The 22258-nt window shown below is 43.3% G+C and overlaps 1 protein-coding gene across 1 annotated transcript; it reads right to left on the bottom strand.

Moving 5' to 3' along the window:
• Positions 1-1076: 1076 nt before the first annotated feature.
• LOC123428532 (small glutamine-rich tetratricopeptide repeat-containing protein-like) lies at positions 1077-7192 on the bottom strand. Its single transcript, XM_045112754.1, has 11 exons — positions 7003-7192; positions 5583-5842; positions 5325-5358; positions 4992-5128; positions 4771-4837; positions 4448-4547; positions 3406-3569; positions 2675-2721; positions 2514-2558; positions 1738-2266; positions 1077-1460 (listed from the first exon to the last, which is right to left on the bottom strand). The coding sequence occupies exons 1-11, from the start codon at positions 7076-7078 to the stop codon at positions 1426-1428; spliced, it is 1494 nt and encodes a 497-aa protein (XP_044968689.1). The 5' UTR covers positions 7079-7192; the 3' UTR covers positions 1077-1425.
• Between the last annotated feature and the right edge of the window lie 15066 nt (positions 7193-22258).

The raw sequence follows: 22258 nt of genomic DNA, 5'->3' as shown, positions 1-22258 counted from the left end.
ATATAAGTTCACATGACATAAATTTAAATTATTTGGAATACCTGTACGCAATATTCTTTCATGCTTCGATTTCTTGATTTGTTAATTAAATATGAATCGAGTTGGCGTATACTTCTTCTGTAACTAAGCATACTGAACGTACTGAATTTTCTCTCAGAGAGAGAGAGAGGGACCTTAAAATGTGATGTCATTTGGAACTAAAAGACGTAGACCTATTAATGTATTGAGTCGTGGTTATTGTATTAAGAATACGTGTTATTTTCTCTTCCGTTGCAACGCACGGGCTCTTTTGCTAGTAATAATAAAGCGCGCAACGCTTCTGTCGTCCGTCGTCGGTTATTTTGCAGAAAAGCCCTCGCAGTTTCAGTTAATTAACCTGCAGTCCAACTTTAAGTCAGAACGAACCGTTTCCTGTCGTTTTATAGAAAAGTCCTCACAGGTTTAGATAATCAACCCGTGGTCCATCTTTTAGTCAGAGTCGAACCGTTTTTTTGCATTTTACAAAAAACTCCCTGATGTTTCAGGTAATCAACCCGCCGTCCCTATTTAAGTCAGCTGAAACATTTTTTTGTTTTAACAAAAAAAACCCTGACTTTGCAGTTAATCAATCCATATTTTATCTAAAACAAAATTATTCATATCTTTTAAACCGTAACTTCGATTTTAACATGTTATATATGAAATTTGATTGAAAAAATGTGTAGAAATAGGATGTTATTTTTAGCTGTTGAATACTTCTTAAATATATTTTTTGGTGCAAACTTAATCTGTAGTGCACGGTTTTTTTTTTTCTCTCTTTTCGACGACCATACGAATTGCAATAAATATTCATTAAATTAAAACCAAATTGAGAGGAAAGAAAACATCGTTAACCACATATGCACACCTTTGAAAAATCTCATAGAAAGAAACAACATATTTCTCATCTTATTCCGAGTGATTATACATTCAAACGCGTTTTAGTTGTGTGAGCACTGAGGCCATCGTCGACAACACAAATGTGATGTCATGTGAAAATATATTACGTTCAAAGCGTGTGTTATTTTCTCTTCCGTTGCAACGCATGGGCTTTTTTGCTAGTATTTCTTTAAAGAGCATCCATCGTCAATCAGACAATACAATGGACGGCTAGGAAAGGAAATCTTTCGCAGGTACATACATGCATGGATTCTTCATATTTTCTCTGTTGATTCTCAGATGGAAAGAGAGAGGGTTATGGCAGCGGCAGGATGCAACAGGTCCTTGGCCATGTGTCTTGTAAACAGCCAACACATTTACCAACCAGAACCAGGACAACAATGTGATGAGGCCAGGCCGACGGCAGCGGGGATGTCTGACAGACTATCAACAACAACCACAAGTCCACAACAACAACATTACACTCCACTCCTTTGGGCTCGGCTTCTCAGACCAGATCAGATCAGATCAGATTGAACCAGGTGGTGGTGGTGGCGGCGCTCCTGCATGCACAATTAAGCAAAGCGCACATCACAGTAGAGCAGTCAGTGACTCAGCCTGTTGGAGTAACAGTTAACGCAAGGCACTCACCTAGAGAGGTGCGCATTATAATGATCCCTTTACAAGACAAACAATGATACTACTGGTGTTTTAAGGAAAATGGCAAAAATGCACGTTAGCCCCCCTGATGTGTTTCAGGTACCAACCGAGATGCAAAATTCAGTGAGAAAACGAAAAAGACCCTTGTAATAAAGTACAAAGAAGAGAGAGTCGACGAACCTCTAGGCGCACCGCCGCCTTCATTTGGCCCCATCTGCGGTCCAAACATCTGCATCACAGCTCTGAGAGCCTCGGCGGCCTGCTCCGGGCTCACCATGTTCTCCCCAATATTTATGTGGATGCCTGCGTCCGTCTGGGCACCGGTGGGTTCACCCTGCCCTCCGCCATGTCCGCCTGAAGCCTGCTGCGCATGATTTGCTTCATTGCCCGAGCCCATGAAGGAGAAAGCGGGAGGGACTGCAGCGTTTGCTGGGAAAGGAGCCGGTGGGGTTTGGGTGCCTGGATTCCCGGACAATGGGTGCCCCTGGGCATTCCCATTGACGTTTGCATGACCAAAGATGTCATTCAGATTTATATTTACGGAATGCTGAGGTGGCTGCTGGCCATAACCAGGCCCAAGGTTCATCATATTGAAGAATTCAGGAGGGGGAGGAGCACTTCCAGGAGGGAATACTGTGAAAGGAACACCACTGCTCGCCTGGCCACCAAACCATGAATGTGATTCTTGTCCTTGACGTGCATGTGTGTTCTACAAACAAGGAGATGGATTACTCGGTGATTTCAAGAAGTCCAAGGGAAGAAATTAAATCATCCCAACATGACCAAACAATATCAACATTCTACGCATATTAACATATCATGGAGGTTCCAAGCAGGAGCTCTGATCATGCACATTGTTATATTGTAAGAGAAATGACAGTCCTGATTTGTTAAGCCAACACGATATATTTCATAGTTCATTTCAAAAAGCACATGTAGATTTCTAGTCACAGTACCTGTCCTGGTGCAGCTCGCTGTTCAGCCAGCTTCCTTTTGGTGGCCTAAAGTTTTCGACGCAGAGCAAAATAAAAATCAGTAGTGATTAGTGCTAATAGAAGGAAACAAACTCTATCCAGACCCCTACTGAGAAAGAGAAGAGAAAACAAAAGAAGGCTACCTCAATATTCAGTCGAACATTTTCATTGCTAGGCTCAAGTTCAGAGGCTGCAGGAAGAACAAAGTGAGTTCCCCATACGGTCCATATTACTGGATATATTCCCTCCGCCCCAAATTACTTGTCGCGAGAATGGATGTATCTAGGCGTATTTTTAGTTCTAGATACATCCATTTCTACAACAAGTAATTCGGAACGGAGGGAGTAATAAATAATGTAGGTATCATTTAATGAATTGCAAATGGAACTGCTAATTTGATGGACACAAGGCGGAAACAATTAACTGCTAAAATGTTACAATCACTGCAAGGTGAAGAGAATACATCCAATATAAAAACCAGAGTTTACACAGTACTGAATGCAAGCCATCGTCAGATAACATGGCAGGAGAAGCAAATATCTGTTTGACAAGATTGGATGTATGGTGACACTATAAATATATAAATTTAGAGTCACATCAATTCAGTAGATTGTGGAATGATGGATCGTAACAGAATAATCTACATAAAATACAAAAACAATTGCTCTTTTGTTAGGTTGGATACTATGCAAGTTAAAAGTTAAGAGAAGGCTCAATGTTTCAGCCTAAAATTCAAATAGAAAATTCTTCCCAGAAGAACTAATTAACACACAACTGCACGAATGAGGACTTTCGTCTGCGCCTCATAATGTAACATATAGCACAATACATCACTGTATTACCAAAATCAACTTAAGGTTTATACACTACCAACCTTTCAAGTATCCCTTGTGTAAAGCATCATGAAAATTCCCCATTGAAAAATAAGCAGATCCAAGGCGGCTATATGCTTTGCTGTAGTTCGGATCAATTTCAATTGACTTCAGGCAGTCCTCAACAGCTTCATTGCACATATTAAGAAGTGTATATGCAGCAGCCCTGAAAGAAACATGTACTTTACATGTTACATGAAAGCATGAATATAATAAATAATTTTGTGAACAGCAGTTACGAGTACTTGTTATAAACGGTTCATAACACCACTACCGGAACAAGAAGAAGAATAAAGATCACTCTAGCAACCAGAGACGAAGCCAGGAAAAATGGCCACTGTTCATTCTTCTAAATATACCAGGGTCACTGCACATGTGTAACAGTAGTTTGTCACTACAGAATAGTAGTACAAAATCGTTGGTAATCATTTGACACCATAAATGATTTTATCGTAGCTCCACCCCTGCTGGCATAAGAAATCAGCCGGTGCCATTCATTCCATTTCATTAAGTCTAAAGCGACAGACAAGCTTGTGTTTCCTAAGCATTCAATAATCTCAAATATCAGATTTCCAGGAGTTCCCAGTGAACCAGCCCAAGACATATACAGTTTGTAACCAGCTGCAGCTTGGTTTGAAGAGGTTTTCAGAACTCTTAGTTGCATCCAAGATGAGAAATCAATAACAACAGATACTTTGCCCATCACCACATCACATGCTATACAAGCAGTAGGAATAAGAGTGCAGGAGCAGGAATTTGGGGGCAATGTAGCAGTATGCATTTAAACTAGTTTGCGCCGACATGCAGAATGGATGTTTATGAAGCACAATTAGTTACTTGACTACTTACGCCGTTTCAAAAGTCCATTACACATTACTAATGAAAGACCCATTTTTTAATTTCCACATTATCATCTCTGAAATTATTCCGTGAAGTTCAACTTGGCACGAGATTTCACAATTAGATCCAACAAACTGCCACTGCACATTTAGCAGCTGTATGTTCAATAAAACAGTCATCCAAAATTCTAGTAACTATGCATACCTGTTACAATAGTAAATGGCGTTTTTTCTGCTCAATGCAATGGCACCGGTGTACAGCTCTACAGCTTTTAGGTGTTGTTTTGATCTCATGAAGTCATTGCCTGATAAAAAAAATGCAGTTAGCTGCTAAAACTCCGAACATCCACACCAATAACATAATGCACATATAGGGCCTGAACTGGAAAGCCTTTTATGACAAAAAGATAATTTAAGTTTTCTAAGTCATGTGATGCTTTAAATTTGCTGCAGAAACTAATGAATAGACAAAAACCTGAGACATCAAAACTTGGACATATGAAACAACCAAGGATTCTAGCTAAGTACCTTTCGATTTAAAGAATTCTGCAAGGTCAACTAAACTTGCCACTTGTCTTCCCGACTTGCGCACCTCCTAAACAGAGATAAAGCATAGTTTATTACGAACACAATGTAAGTAATTAATTGGAAAAGCAATAGCTTTCCTTTGGTAGTGATGACAACAAACTGTTTACTTCATTAAGCCTGAAAATGCTAAAAAACCAAATAACAAAAACAATACATCATACCAGCAATGCATCATCGAAGAATTGTGATGCTTTTGAAAGTTGATCAGGATCCTCATCACCAGCTGGTGATATCTTGAAGAAATTTATTTCATCAAGTGCAGCATAGAATTTTGCAAACAGCTCATCTCCTGCATGATCTGACAAAAAACCAAACGCCGTGAGAAAAACTGATTCGTTTTACATCCCTCATTAGGAGATAATGGTCCCAAGACCCTACAAATGGAATCAATAGCACAAAGGCAGCAAAGCTTTACAAAAACGAACTTGAAAGTTTCCAACAATATATGGACGACTCATCATGGAGGAGGGTCTCGGTTTAAGCCATGGTCATACCTAGGTCAAAGGTTTCTTCCACTTGGCCTTCACTCTGATAAAAAGATGCAGAGAATATCTTATGAAGGGTATTTGGGGAAGAAAATAGAAAAAAACGATCAAACAAAGCATAATGCATATATCTAATTAATGTGCAATGGCATGTCAATCACAGAAAAAGGCATGCATTTATATGAATTAATATAAAACGGATAGATGATGATGGTAGATACAAATAATCTAACATAAAAATTGTGTGAGAAATGAGAGGGGGCATACATTTGATGTTGTACATTTATTTGACTCTTCTTGGATATTGGAAGTACTTGCACTGCAGGTAGGTTTGTCTGACACTGATCGTGACACGGGATCTGGTCTTGCCCTATCTTGTTCATTAGCTTGCAGACAAGTAAAGAGTTCAAGGAGAAGTCCTGGCTGTATCATTTCGCTAGTTGATGATGAGTTGATGCTAAAAAGGGACTCCAGGCAATCCTTAGCGACCTCAAGAGCTTCATGGTTAGCCCCAGGAGCTAACTCAACTGCATTCCATATATGCTTCCAATGTCAGAAGGACCGATGGTAAATAAACAAAAAAGGAACCCAGAACAGTAATGTGCCTCGGGCCCTCAGCTGTAACTCTTTTCTTTCTCTATGTGCAAGTTATTTTTATTGACATATTTGCCTATTCTAATAAAATAAAATCTCGGGCGGTGGGGAAAGACAGTCCCACGGTATTGCGCTAAGAAGAAGAATAAGTCTCGGTCAAACGGAAACCATGTCCTGGCATCAACCCATAGGGCCCATCTGCACTGCCGCCTGTTGCCGAGAACAGGCCGGCACAACAGCCACTAACAGGGAGCCAGCGAGAGACCTTTTTTTGGTTCCACAATTACAGCTGTAGGAACAAGCCAACAAGCCTATACGAGAATTGGCGCCTCTTTTAATTACAACTGTAGCAACAAGCCACCAAATTTAGCTAGTACTTCCTCCGTTCCTAAATATAAGTCTTTCTAGAGGTTTCACTAATGGACTACATACGGATGTATATAGACATACTTTAGAGTATAGATTCACTCATTTTACTTCGTATGTAGACATCTAGTGAAATATCTTAAAAGACTTATATTTAGGTATGGAGGGAGTAGATTTTACCAAATTCCATGCAGTTTTAACGAAACCAGACGTTTTCATATAGAGACGGCAAAAAGAAACAAGAAACACAAATTAATTTACAGTCGTCTATATCGGCCATTGGCCCCTCGACAAACCTCCCCTACCTAAAGAAACCTAAAGCTGCCACTTTGAGCAATGCAATCCGGCCATACGCATAAATACCAGCGGTATCACACCAAACAGAGCCCGATTCCAGCATGGTGAATTCTCTAGTCAGTTAAACAGAGCCCAATTACAGCATGGTGAATCCCAACATCGAGCCAGGAAACCTAGTTGGAATGGCTACCTGTCTGAACCCTACCATATCAAAATCGTTTGGCATGGCCGCCGCGGGCGATCCGATCCCCCCCCCCTCCCCCCCCCCCTCCCCCCCCCCCCCCCCCCCCCCCCCGCTCAGGAAGCAAGCCACGCATCAATCTGTCAGCGCGGGGAGATGAATCGAAACGACGGCACCAGCTCCGGCAGAAACAGCAGCAGCAGCAGCGGGCGAACGGAGAGGGGGGAGGGGGGCGGGAGTGGCGCTGACCGGAGCTGAGGAAGTCGAGGAAGGAGAGGACGATGCGGCGCGAGACGGGGGAGTCCGACCGGGTCATGTTCCCCATTCCCCCGCCGGGTCGGGCCGGCGGAGACGGCGGCGGAGGCGACGGAGGCGAGCAGTGGGGCGGAGAAGTCAGATGGCTGACGGGGAGACGGGGACGGGAAGGCAGTTAGATTCGGGACTTGGGCCAAGCACGGCAAAAACTGGAATGGGCTTTCGGTGACCCGTCCAACGCGACCCAACACCCTAAGAGCAAAAAAGAAAAAGAAATTGGTGGCACGATATAGAAGATTAGATACAAAATCGCATGAAATGTTTGGTTAGGACAACCCCATGATCCGTTTTGTATCCCATTAAATGTGGATTTTTCACTGTTTTGATCCTTAAGCCGCAAGTTGATCACGTAACGAACTCGGTTCGAAAGTATTTCATGTTTTGACCCTTTTGGAAACGACATAGTCCGTGGCGTTGCAGGCCTTATGCCAAACGTCAGTCTACTGGACGTTGCAGGCCTCATGTGCAACGCCACTCTACTGGACGTTGCAACTCTTAGCAGCAACGCCAAAGCTGCTGGCATTGCAGACCAAAGCAGAAACGCCAGGCTCCCTGGCGTTTCCTTAGTCCAGTACCGTAGTGCTCGGGTCCTCGCCAGCGTTGCACCAGCGCAGAAACGCCAGACCTGCTGGCGTTGCAGACCCAACCAGAAACGCCAGGCTCCCTGGCGTTTCCTTAGTCCAGTACCCCAAAACAAGATTTTTTCACTGTTTTGATCAACAAACATATTTCATAGAATATAGTTTAAATCGTAAGACCATAATTCACAGCATAACACCATTCATCAAAACATAACACCATAATTCACAGCATAACACCATTCATCAAAACATAACACCATAATTCACAGCATAACACCATTCATCAAAACATAACACCATAATTCACAGCATAACACCATTCATCAAAATATAACACCATAATTCAAAGCATAACACCATAATTTAAATCATAAGACTCAACATAACATCATAGTTCATAGTTCAACAAACGTAGTTCAACAAACAACATAGTTCAACAGAAAACATAGTTCAACAGACAACATAGTTCAACAGACAACATCATAACACTCAGAATACGACATAGGTAACATACTTCACTTCCTCCCTCTCTTTGCAGCCATGTTGCCCTTAGTAACGTAGCCCTTTGGAGTGTTCTGCCAGCCAGGACGTCTGATGTTCCTTGAGCTAGCTCGACGTGTTTCTTCCGTCGGCTGAGTGGGTTGACTTGGCTGCGAAGCATCTTCCATCTGCGAAGCCCCAAACTCAATGAAGTCCGGATCCGCGGCCTCGTTGCCGGACTCATCTTCTTCTTCAATCTCCTCTTCATGTGCTCGGCTAGAAGAAACATGTGCTCGACTCGAAGACGGACGAGCGAAAGAGGCCCGTGGTCGGCTGGCAGACGGACGAGCGGAAGACTGCACATCCATCGCGTACTGCGCACGTGCCCTCACATCGGTGGACGAAACACCGTGGCAAGAAAATAAAGCCGCTAGTGTGCGGCACCGATTGGCGACCTTCTGCGCAAGGAAAAGATAATGACATGTTAATATGCTAACAAAGGTATGACAAAACAAAGGTTAACAAGGCATCAAACCTGCATAGTAGTTCTAACAAGTCCGTCCGTTTGTGGACATGGGGCACGGGCAAGGACCACGTTACTCTCATTGATACATCTCCATAGCTCCGTGCCCTGGATAAAATACATGTGACATACCATCCACGAATAAATGACACTTGTTTATATTTTAAAGGAGGGACGTACCACTCGGTCATGGAGAGGACCATAGTCAAGATGCGCTCCAACTGTCTCCCTAATTGAATTGTTGAATGCAGCATCAGCAGCCTCACTCGGCAGTAAGTCCAAGCAATCGGAACGAGTCCAGGCAGCCTTATGGATAACTCTGTACTCTGTACGCATCCACTCCAAATGCCTTAAGTATGTCGCCTCGTCAGTGTCGGGTGTTTCATCATTTTCAACTCGATGTTGTCTCTGAGCATTCCACATGTCCACCCAAGTAATGTGGTGCTCCTCCCAACTGATGACAGTCTTAACAAAGCATTAGAATACTACATCAGTTTCATTTTTTCATGTTAGACATTGATCAACAGGAGAAACACGTGATACAAAAGACTCACTTATGTAGCTTCACACTTGTCTCAATGTAATCTGGCGGGGTGCGTTGTTGTACCCCGAACTGCTTTGAAACACGATGAGAAAGATGCCACTCCACCGCATAAAAGCATATCATCGGGCACCGCACACGCCAAAGATGCTGGTCACGAAGGCACATGTTGCTCAGAGGATACTGCCTAAGTATCGTGTACGGCCTCCAATTAACCTACATAACAACAAGTCACTCAACCATCCATGAAAAAAAATCAGCAAATTTGATAAAGCATTTACCTGTTCGTAAGTTAGCATGTCAAGCTCGCTTATGTATGCCTTATACCGCCCCATAGCCGCGATACTCGTCCATTGGACATTAGCCCATGTGTGTGCGATAGTGGGGTATCGCTCCTCGTCCCCGTCAAACGGGTACTTCCAGGGTTCTTCCGGAGCAAGGCTGAAGTTCCGGCCAACAGGGATACGCTCCCACATCCAAACCTGTAGGGCCCAGACGAAACCTCCAAGACAGGACGTCGGCTTACTCCTCATGCATGCTCCATCCAACTACAGATTTAATAAAATGAAAATGCATCATATCTCATTGAATAAAATGAAAATGCATGATATTAAGCCATACCTGACGGTACAAGAAGGCTAGTGCCGCCGAACCCCAACTCCACTTCACATCCCAGTCACGAAGCGGATCCAAGAACATCCATGAGGCTGTGTCCCCAGTGCCATCTGGAAACACCACTTGGGTCAAAAGATTCCAGAGATAAGCTCTCGCGAACCTCTCCACAACAAGCGGACTAGCATCCCTTGGGCATCTGTGAAAATGTCTCTGTATCCAAGAGAACAACACACCGGATGGCCTAGGATCCTTCCTAGTTTCATCAGTCCATGGCTCGGGTTCAACACCAACCAATGTTGCAACCCGTTGTCGCCACCCGGCGGCCCTAACCTTCCCTGTAAGAGCTCTGCCCTCGATAGGAAGCCCGGAGATCATAGTAATATCTTCCCTGTAACCTTCCCTGTAACCTTCATCTCACCAAGAGGAAGGTGAAAAGAGTGCGTCTCCGGCCTCCATCGATCCGTAAGTGCTGTTAGGGCAGTGGCGTTCAACCATGGTGGTGTGCCTTTAAAGTTGAGCACAAATTGAAGAAGATCCATTCTTCTAAAATATGGCTCGTAACGAGGGTCATATACAAGAGTTTCATTGGGGTTGTGCCCCCTCAAACGAAGTAGTGGAGTAACCTAAACAAACAAAGGCATAATTTGTTAATTGACTCAACTTGTCAAAATATACAAATCATGGAGTATATAAAAATAATCATCAACAAAATCATAATTACCTCTCCTCTTTCAACTAGCACCGCACGATGCTTCTGCTCATAGTAGTCATCAAGACCCGGATATTGATCGGGCCGAAACATCCTACATAATATGAAGAAAATTATTACCGGCCTCTTCGAATAATATGAACTAAACCTAGGCATAAACCTAATGCGGATAATATGAACAAAACCTAGGTTATACATATAGCCACCAAAAACTACACCTAGACACACCATAAACTACACCTATTAACAATCACAAAATAAATTTTACTTCAAAACATACGTACACCTAGTGCAAAAGAAATCTACACAAATACAAAATCATTGCAAAAACTAATTGGAGGGATTGGAGGAGCTTACCGGCCTCTTCGATTTGCCCAAAAGAACCAACAAAACGGTTGGGGGAGGAGGGAGATCGAAGGGGGGATCTGGAGGAGGAGGGAGAGCTTTTTCGTGAAAGAGGAGGAAGAAAGAAGTGGAGGTGGACGAAGGGGCCGCGGGGCAGTTACTTATGAGGCCTGCAACGCCAGCCCCCTTGGCGTTTCTGAGAAGGGTTGCAACGCCAGCCCCCTTGGCGTTTCTGAGAAGGGCTGCAATGTATAGTAGACTGGCGTTGCACAGAAGGCCTGCAACGTCCAGTAGACTGGCGTTTGGCAACAGGGCTGCAACGTCACGGATTGTGGCGTTTCCAAAAGGGTCAAAACGTGAAATACTCTCAAACCGAGTTCGTTACGTGATGAACTTGCGCCTTAAGGATCAAAACAGTGAAAAAATCCACTAAATGTGGCTTTTGATGAATAAAGTTGGTATTACCCCTTAAAAAAAGATTAGATACAAAATCCCATGAAATGCAAGCAAACTAAATGATAAAATGACATACCAAATTTGAACTAGATAAGTCAAACATGAGCATGTTTGACCAAGTTTCTTGAAAAAATATATCTACAGTATCAAATCTGTATCATTAGATTCATCACGAAAAGAATTTTCATATTTTATTTATTTTGTATTGTAGATATTGATATTTTATTCTATTGTCTTGGTCAAACATACACAAATTTAACATGCATGAAAATTGATACAAGTTGTATTCTGGAATGGAGGGAGAGGGAGAGGAAGATAAAACTAAAAGAAAAAAGTTCTGTAGCAAGGATAGATTACATAAGCATACCACTGGTCATATACATACTTCCAAAAGAGAATGCATTATGAGCTTAAATACCAGTGCACATTTTTGTCGGTGTTTGATCTATATAGTATACCCTGGCGATTGTTATGTTAAGTAAAAGTATATAGCGACGTTGACTGACTAAATCAAGAATATTACAACAAGATGTAAATCTTTCTCAACATGTATCACTAAAATGGGTCAAAGTGTTATGAAAGTGGCTGATTGGAAGCAAGAAAAAAACATCAAAGTTTTTGTATAAAGAGTACCGCCTAGAGTAGGGCCTTTTGGCTCCCGAGCTCCATGGAGGCCGGTTTTCAAAAAAAGTCAAAATATAAAAAATTTGATTTCAAAAAATTCTAAAAAAAGATATGCATGTATGTAAGGATGTATTGTACATGTGTGTATAAATTTATAATGAAATACTTTGAATTGTGATATGTACAAAAAATACAAATTCAAGACCTGAAATGATGAATAGTATCATGTGTTAGAAAGCCTAGATTTGTTTTTTTTTTGCACAACCCTCATTTCAACATATTTTGGTATGAAAAATTACACACTTGTGCATTATGCCTTGATGTATATCTGTAATTGTTTTCAGAATTTTTTGACCTGGAAAATATATATTTTCATGAATTTTGGATTTCAAATTTAGAGGCCACCATGGAGGCCAAGCTCCAAAAGCAATTTCCGGTAGTGCATATGCTTAAACTGCTTCTCATAATCCATCATATGCACCTGGTTTAATTAAGAAAGTGGTACGAATCATGATTCGTGATCCGGTATAGCAGTGCACTGTACTGCAATTATTTGAGCTATAAGTTCTAGATGATTATTTTGTTAATTCATATTATAATGACATTACAATTTGAATTAGATTCATACAGTAAGCAATGCCTTCTAGACCGACAATTGAGCAACTATGTTTGCTCATAGTAACATTACATGATAGCATTTTTCTTTTAAGTTATTCAAATAAATCAAACAAACCATGAAGTCTATTATTACGAGAAACTCTTCCAAAATTCAATGCATTCCTTTTCTTTCTGTATGTGCCACCTCTCTAATCAAGTAACCCTAATATAATCACAATTTCGAATTGCACCTACTTAGAATTTCATGTGCTTTACACATGAATTTCATATGAGCGGGACAATATTGCTATGATAAAATGGACAAAGAGCGAGAGGGAAAGTTTATAAATTTTAGTAACTATGCCTCAATAATTGCACTGCCTTCCGTGATCAAACTATACAAGAAAAAAGAAGATGAGCATGCTGTTGGAATTATGCCCTAGAGACAATAATAATATAGTTATTATTATAATTCCTGTATCAAGATAATCGTTTATTATCCATGCTATAATTGTATTGAATGAAGACTTATATACATGTGTGGATACATAGACAAAACACTGTCCCTAGCAAGCCTCTAGTTGGCTAGCCAGTTGATCAAAGATAGTCAGTGTCTTCTGATTATAAACAAGGTGTTGTTGCTTGATAACTGGATCACGTCATTAGAGAATCACGTGATGGACTAGACCCAAACTAATAGACGTAGCATGTTGATCGTGTCATTTTGTTGCTACTGTTTTCTGCGTGTCAAGTATTTGTTCCTATGACCATGAGATCATATAACTCACTGACACCGAAGGAATACTTTGTGTGTATCAAACGTCGCAACGTAACTGGGTGACTATAAAGATGCTCTACAGGTATCTCCGAAGGTGTTCGTTGAGTTAGTATGGATCGAGACTGGGATTTGTCACTCTGTGTGACGGAGAGGTATCTCGGGGCCCACTCGGTAATACAACATCACACACAAGCCTTGCAAGCAATGTGACTTAGTGTAAGTTGCGGGATCTTGTATTACGGAACGAGTAAAGAGACTTCCCGGTAAACGAGATTGAAATAGGTATACGAATACTGACGATCGAATCTCGGGCAAGTAACATACCGAAGGACAAAGGAATGACATACGGGATTATATGAATCCTTGGCACTGAGGTTCAAACGATAAGATCTTCGTAGAATATGTAGGATCCAATATGGGCATCCAGGTCCCGCTATTGGATATTGACCGAGGAGTCTCTCGGGTCATGTCTACATAGTTCTCGAACCCGCAAGGTCTGCACACTTAAGGTTCGACGTTGTTTTATGCGTATTTGAGTTATATGGTTGGTTACCGAATGTTGTTCGGAGTCCCGGATGAGATCACGGACGTCACGAGGGTTTCCGGAATGGTTCGGAAACGAAGATTGATATATAGGATGACCTCATTTGATTACCGGAAGGTTTTCGGAGTTACCGGGAATGACGAATGGGTTCCGGGAGTTCACCGGGGGGGCAACCCACCCCGGGGAAGCCCATAGGCCTTGGGGGTGGCACACCAGCCCTTAGTGGGCTGGTGGGACAGCCCAAGAAGGCCCTATGCGCCATAGGAAGAAAATCAAAGAGAAAAAAAAGAGGAGGTGGGAAAAGGGGGAAGGACTCCTCCTTCCAAACCTAGTTGGACTTGGTTTGGAAGGGGAGGGCTGCCCCCCTTGGCTCGGCCGAAACCTTTAGGAGTCCTTGGACCCCAAGGCAAGGCTCCCCCTCATCCCCCTATATATACGGAGGTTTTAGGGCTGATTTGAAACGACTTTTCCACGGTAGCCCGACCACATACCTCCACGGTTTTTCCTCTAGATCGCGTTTCTGCGGAGCTCGGGCGGAGCCGTGCTGAGATAAGATCACCACCAACCTCCGGAGCACCGTCACGCTGCCGGAGAACTCTTCTACCTCTCCGTCTCTCTTGCTGGATCAAGAAGGCCGAGATCATCGTCGAGCTGTACGTGTGCTGAACGCGGAGGTGCCGTCCGTTCGGCACTAGATCGTGGGACTAATCGCGGGACGGTTCGCGGGGCGGATCGAGGGACATGAGGACGTTCCACTACATCAACCGCGTTCACTAACGCTTCTGCTGTACGGTCTACAAGGGTACGTAGATCACACATCCCCTCTCGTAGATGGACATCACCATGATAGGTCTTCGTGCGCGTAAGAATTTTTTTTGTTTCCCATGCGACGTTACCCAACAGTGGCATCATGAGCTAGGTTCATGCGTAGATGTCTTCTCGAGTAGAACACAAAAGTTTTTGTGGGCGGTGATGTGCGTTTTGCTGCCCTCCTTAGTCTTTTCTTGATTCCGCGGTATTGTTGGATCGAAGCGGCTCGGACCGACATTACTCGTACGCCTACGAGAGACTGGTTTCATCGCTACGAGTAACTCCGTTGCTCAAAGATGACTGGCGGGTGTCAGTTTCTCCAACTTTAGTTGAATCGGATTTGACCGAGGAGGTCCTTGGATGAGGTTAAATAGCAACTCATATATCTCCGTTGTGGTGTTTGCGTAAGTAAGATGCGATCCTACTAGATACCCATGGTCACCACGTAAAACAGGCAACAACAAAATTAGAGGACTCTAACTTGTTTTTGCAGGGTATGCTTGTGATGTGATATGGCCAACGATGTGATGTGATATATTGGATGTATGAGATGATCATGTTGTAATAGATAATATCGACTTGCACGTCGATGGTACGGCAACCGGCAGGAGCCATAGGGTTGTCTTTATACTAACGTTTGTGCTTGCAGATGCATTTACTATTTTGCTAGGATGTAGCTTTAGTAGTAATAGCATGAGTAGCACGACAACCCCGATGGCGACACGTTGATGGAGATCATGGTGTGGCGCCGGTGACAAGAAGATCGTGCCGGTGCTTGGTGATGGAGATCAAGGAGCACGTGATGATGGCCATATCATGTCACTTATGAATTGCATGTGATGTTAATCCTTTTATGCACCTTATTTTGCCTAGAACGACGGCAACATTATGAGGTGATCTCTCACTAAAATTTTAAGACGAAATTGTGTTCTCCCCGACTGTGCACCGTTGCTACAGTTCGTCGTTTCGAGACACCACGTGATGATCGGGTGTGATAGACTCAACGTTCGCATATAACGGGTGCAAAGCAGTTGCGCACGCGGAACACTCGGGTTAAGCTTGACGAGCCTAGCATGTGCAGACATGGCCTCGGAACACATGAGACCGAAAGGTCGATCATGAATCATATAGATGATATGATTAGCATGGGGATGCTTACCACTGAAACTATGCTCAACTCACGTGATGATCGGACTTGAGCTAGTGTAAGTGGATCATGAACCACTCAAATGACTAGAGAGATGTACTTTTTGAGTGGGAGTTTAGCGAGTAATTCGATTAAGTTAAACTCTAATTATCTTGAACATAGTCTAAGTCCACTTTGATTATATTTGTGTTGTGGATCATGGCTCACGCGAGAGTCACCCTGAATTTTAATACGTTCCTAGAGAAAGCTAAGTTGAAAGATGATGGAAGCAACTTTGTAGATTGGGCTCGTAATCTTAAGCTAATCTTACAAGCTGGGAAGAAGGATTATGTCCTTAATGCTGCGCTAGGAGATGAACCACCCGCTACGGCTGATCAGGATGTTAAGAACGCTTGGTTAGCACGTAAGGAGGACTACTCAGTAGTTCAATGTGCAGTCTTGTATGGCTTAGAACCGGGACTTCAACGTCGCTTTGAGCATCATGGAGCAGTTGAGATGTTCCAAGAGTTGAAGTTTATCTTTCAGAAGAACGCCCGGATCGAGAGGTATGAGACCTCCGATAAATTCTATGCTTGCAAGATGGAGGAGAACTCGTCTGTCAGTGAACATGTGCTCAAAATGTCTGGGTACTCAAACCGTCTAGCTGAGCTGGGGATTGAACTCCCGCAAGAGGCTATCACTGACAGAATCCTTCAATCACTGCCGCCAAGCTATAAAGGCTTTGTGTTGAACTACAACATGCAAGGGATGAACAAGTCACCCGGCGAGTTGTTTGCGATGCTGAAAGTCGCAGAGTCTGAACTCCGTAAAGAACATCAAGTGTTGATGGTGAATAAGACCACTAGTTTCAAGAGAAACGGCAAAGGCAAGAAGGGTAAATCAAAGAAGATCGGCAAGCCTGTTGCCAATCCAACGAAGAAACCCAAAGCTGAACCTAAGCCTGAAACAGAGTGTTACTATTGCAAGGGTATGGGTCACTGGAAGCGCAATTGCCCCAAGTATCTGGCTGATAAGAAGGCGGCCAAAGAAAATCAGGTATATTTGATATACATGTTATTGTTGTGTACTTAACCGGCTCTTGTAGTAGTGCGTGGGTATTCGATACCGGTTCTGTTGCTCATATTTGCAACTCGAAACAGGAACTGCGGAATAGACGAAGGCTGGCGAAAGATGAAGTGACGATGCACGTAGGAAATGGTTCCAAGGTTGATGCAATCGCCGTCGGCACAGTTTCACTTCAGTTACCATCAGGATTAGTTATGAACTTGAATCATTGTTATTTAGTGCCTGCGTTGAGCATGAACATTATATCTGGATCTTGTTTATTGCGAGACGGTTACTCTTTTAAGTCAGAGAATAATGGTTGTTCTATTTCTATGAGTAACATCTTTTATGGTCATGCACCCAATGTGAGAGGATTGTTCATATTGAATCTTGATAGCGATACACACATACATAACATTGAGACCAAAAGAGTTAGAGTTAACAATGATAGCGCCATATTTTTGTGGCACTGCCGCTTAGGTCATATTGGTGTAAAGCGCATGAAGAAACTCCATGCCGATGGACTTTTGGAGTCACTTGACTTTGATTCACTTGACACGTGCGAACCATGCCTCATGGGCAAGATGACTAAAACTCCGTTCTCCGGAACAATGGAGCGTGCAAGTGACTTGTTGGAAATCATACATACCGATGTGTGTGGTCCGATGAGCGTAGAGGCACGCGGCGGATATCGTTATTTTCTCACCTTCACTGACGATTTGAGTATATATGGTTATGTCTACTTAATGAAGCACAAGTCTGAAACATTTGAAAAGTTCAAGCAATTTCAGAGTGAAGTTGAAAATCATCGTAACAAGAAGATCAAGTTCCTACGGTCTGATCGTGGGGGTGAATATCCGAGTTTTGAGTTTGGTGCTCACTTAAGACAATGTGGAATTGTTTCACAGTTGACACCGCCTGGAACACCACAGCGTAATGGTGTGTCCGAACGTCGTAATCGTAGTTTATTAGAGATGGTGCGATCTATGATGTCTCTTACCGATTTGCCGTTATCGTTTTGGGGTTATGCATTAGAAACAGCTACATTCACTTTAAATAGGGCACCATCAGAATCCGTTGAGACGACACCATATGAACTGTGGTATGGCAAAAGGCCAAAGTTATCGTTTCTTAAAGTTTGGGGATGTGATGCTTATGTCAAAAAGCTTCAGCCTGAAAAGCTGGAACCCAGAGCGGAAAAGTGCATCTTCATAGGTTACCCAAAAGAGACAGTTGGGTACACCTTCTATCTCAAATCCGAGGGCAAAGTGTTTGTTGCTAAAAATGGAGCTTTTCTCGAGAAGGAGTTTCTCTTGAGAGAATTGAGTGGGAGGAAGATAGAACTTGATGAGGTTGTTGAACCTCTCATCCCTCTGGATGGTGGAGCAGGGCAAGGGGAAACCTCCGTCGTTGCGACGCCGGTTGAGGAGGAAGTTAATGATGATGATCATGAAACTCCGGTTCAAGTTTCTGTCGAACCACGCAGGTCGACGAGACCACGTGCTGCTCCAGAGTGGTACGGTAATCCCGTCTTGTCAATCATGTTGTTAGACAACAATGAACCTGCAAATTATGAAGAAGCAATGGTGGGCCTAGATTCCAACAAATGCCTAGAAGCCATGAAGTCCGAGATAGGATCCATGTATGAGAACAAAGTGTGGACTTTGGAAGTACTGCGTGAGGGCCATAAGGCTATTCAGAACAAATGGATCTTTAAGAGGAAGACGGACGCTGACGACAATGTGACCGTTTATAAAGCTCGACTTGTGGCAAAGGGTTTTTCACAAGTTCAAGGAGTTGACTACGATGAGACATTCTCACCCGTAGCGATGCTTAAGTCCGTCAGAATCATGTTAGCAATAGCTGCATTTTTCGATTATGAAATCTGGCAGATGGATGTCAAAACGGCGTTCCTTAACGGTTTCCTTAAGGAAGAGTTGTATATGATGCAACCCGATGGTTTTGTCGATCCTAAGAATGCTAACAAGGTGTGCAAGCTCCAGCGATCCATTTATGGACTGGTGCAAGCATCTCGGAGTTGGAACTAACGCTTTGATGAGGTGATCAAAGCATTTGGGTTTATACAAGTGGTTGGAGAATCTTGTATTTACAAGAAAGTGAGTGGGAGCTCTGTGGCGTTTCTAATATTATATGTGGATGACATATTGCTGATTGGAAACAACGTAGAGTTTTTGGAGAGCATAAAGGATTACTTGAATAAAAGTTTCTCTATGAAGGACCTAGGAGAAGTTGCTTACATTCTAGGCATTAAGATCTACAGGGATAGATCAAAACGCCTGATAGGACTTTCACAAAGCACATACCTTGATAAAGTTTTGAAGAGGTTCAAAATGGAATAGTCCAAGAAAGGGTTCTTGCCAGTTTTACAAGGTACGAGATTGAGTAAGACTCAGTGCCCAGCAACTGATGAGGATAGAGAGCATATGAGCACCATCCCCTATGCTTCAGCCATAGGTTCTATCATGTATACAATGCTGTGCACTAGACCGGACGTTAGCCTGGCCATAAGTATGACAGGTAGGTTCCAGAGTAATCCAGGAGTGGATCACTGGACGGCGGTCAAGAATATCCTGAAGTACCTGAAAAGGACTAAGGAGATGTTTCTCGTGTATGGAGGTGACGAAGAGCTCGCCGTAAAAGGTTACGTCGATGCAAGCTTCGACACTGATCCGGACGACTCTAAGTCGCAGACCGGATACGTATTTATTCTTAATGGGGGTGCGGTAAGCTGGTGCAGTTCCAAGCAAAGCGTCGTAGCAGATTCTACATGTTAAGCGGACTACATGGCTGCCTCGGAGGCAGCTAAGGAGGGCGTCTGGATGAAGCAGTTCATGACGGATCTTGGAGTGGTGCCAAGTGCACTGAATCCAATAACCTTGTTCTGTGACAACACGAGTGCCATTGCCTTAGCAAAGGAACCACGGTTTCACAAGAAGTCCAGACACATCAAACGGCGCTTCAACCTCATGCGCGACTACGTCGAAGGGGAGGACGTGAATATATGCAAAGTGCACACGGATCTGAATGTAGCAGACCCGCTGACTAAACCTCTTCCATGGGCAAAGCATGATCAACACCAGAACTGTATGGGTGTTAGATTTATTACAATGTAATTCGCATGATGATGTGAGGGCTAGATTATTGACTCTAGTGCAAGTGGGAGACTGTTGGAATTATGCCCTAGAGGCAATAATAATATAGTTATTATTATAATTCCTGTATCAAGATAATCGTTTATTATCCATGCTATAATTGTATTGAATGAAGACTCATTTACATGTGTGGATACATAGACAAAACACTGTCCCTAGCAAGCCTCTAGTTGGCTAGCCAGTTGATCAAAGATAGTCAGTGTCTTCTGATTATAAACAAGGTGTTGTTGCTTGATAACTGGATCACGTCATTAGGAGAATCACGTGATGGACTAGACCCAAACTAATAGACGTAGCATGTTGATCGTGTCATTTTGTTGCTACTGTTTTCTGCGTGTCAAGTATTTGTTCCTATGACCATGAGATCATATAACTCACTGACACCGGAGGAATACTTTGTGTGTGTCAAACGTCGCAACGTAACTGGGTGACTATAAAGATGCTCTACAGGTATCTCTGAAGGTGTTCGTTGAGTTAGTATGGATCGAGACTGGGATTTGTCACTCCGTGTGACGGAGAGGTATCTCGGGGCCCACTCGGTAATACAACATCACACACAAGCCTTGCAAGCAATGTGACTTAGTGTAAGTTGCGGGATCCTGTATTACGGAACGAGTAAAGAGACTTGCCGGTAAACGAGATTGAAATAGGTATACGGATACTGACGATCGAATCTCGGGCAAGTAACATACCGAAGGACAAAGGGAATGACATACGGGATTATATGAATCCTTGGCACTGAGGTTCAAACGATAAGATCTTCGTAGAATATGTAGGATCCAATATGGGCATCCAGGTCCCGCTATTGGATATTGACCGAGGAGTCTCTCGGGTCATGTCTACATAGTTCTCGAACCCGCAGGGTCTGCACACTTAAGGTTCGACGTTGTTTTATGCGTATTTGAGTTATATGGTTGGTTACCGAATGTTGTTCCGAGTCCCGTATGAGATCACGGACGTCACGAGGGTTTCCGGAATGGTGTGGAAACTAAGATTGATATATAGGATGACCTCATTTGATTACCGGAAGGTTTTCGGAGTTACCGGGAATGTACCGGGAATGACGAATGGGTTCCGGGAGTTCACCGGGGGGGGGGGGGCAACCCACCCCGGGGAAGCCCATAGGCCTTGGGGGTGGCACACCAGCCCTTAGTGGGCTGGTGGGACAGCCCAAGAAGGCCCTATGCGCCATAGGAAGAAAATCAAAGAGAAAAAAAAAGAGGAGGTGGGAAAAGGGGGAAGGACTCCTCCTTCCAAACCTAGTTGGACTAGGTTTGGAAGGGGAGGGCTGCCCCCCTTGGCTCGGCCGAAACCCTTAGGGGTCCTTGGACCCCAAGGCAAGGCTCCCCCTCTTCCTCCTATATATACGGAGGTTTTAGGGCTGATTTGAGACGACTTTTCCACGGCAGCCCGACCACATACCTCCACGGTTTTTCCTCTAGATCGCGTTTCTGCGGAGCTCGGGCGGAGCCCTGCTGAGATAAGTGTTGGAATTATGCCCTAGAGGCAATAATAAATATAGTTATTATTATAATTCCTGTATCAAGATAATCGTTTATTATCCATGCTATAATTGTATTGAATGAAGACTCATTTACATGTGTGGATACATAGACAAAACACTGTCCCTAGCAAGCCTCTAGTTGGCTAGCCAGTTGATCAAAGATAGTCAGTGTCTTCTGATTATGAACAAGGTGTTGTTGCTTGATAACTGGATCACGTCATTACGAGAATCACGTGATGGACTAGACCCAAACTAATAGACATAGCATGTTGATCGTGTCATTTTGTTGCTACTATTTTCTGCGTGTCAAGTATTTGTTCCTATGACCATGAGATCATATAACTCACTAACACCGGAGGAATACTTTGTGTGTATCTAACGTCGCAACGTAACTAGGTGACTATAAAGATGCTCTACAGGTATCTCCGAAGGTGTTCGTTGAGTTAGTATGGATCAAGACTGGGATTCGTCACTCCGTGTGACGGAAAGGTATCTCGGGGCCCACTCGGTAATACAACATCACACACAAGCCTTGCAAGCAATGTAACTTAGTGTAAGTTGCGGGATCTTGTATTACGGAACGAGTAAAGAGACTTGCCGGTAAACGAGACTGAAATAGGTATGCGGATACTAACGATCGAATCTCGGGCAAGTAACATACCGAAGGACAAAGGGAATGACATACGGGATTATATGAATCCTTGGCACTGAGGTTCAAA

The sequence above is a fragment of the Hordeum vulgare genome, chromosome 2H, assembly GCF_904849725.1.
Source record: "Hordeum vulgare subsp. vulgare chromosome 2H, MorexV3_pseudomolecules_assembly, whole genome shotgun sequence".
NCBI lineage: Eukaryota > Viridiplantae > Streptophyta > Magnoliopsida > Poales > Poaceae > Hordeum > Hordeum vulgare.
The sequence above is the reverse complement of the archived record's forward strand: the minus strand, read 5'-3'. Positions and strand labels throughout refer to the sequence as shown.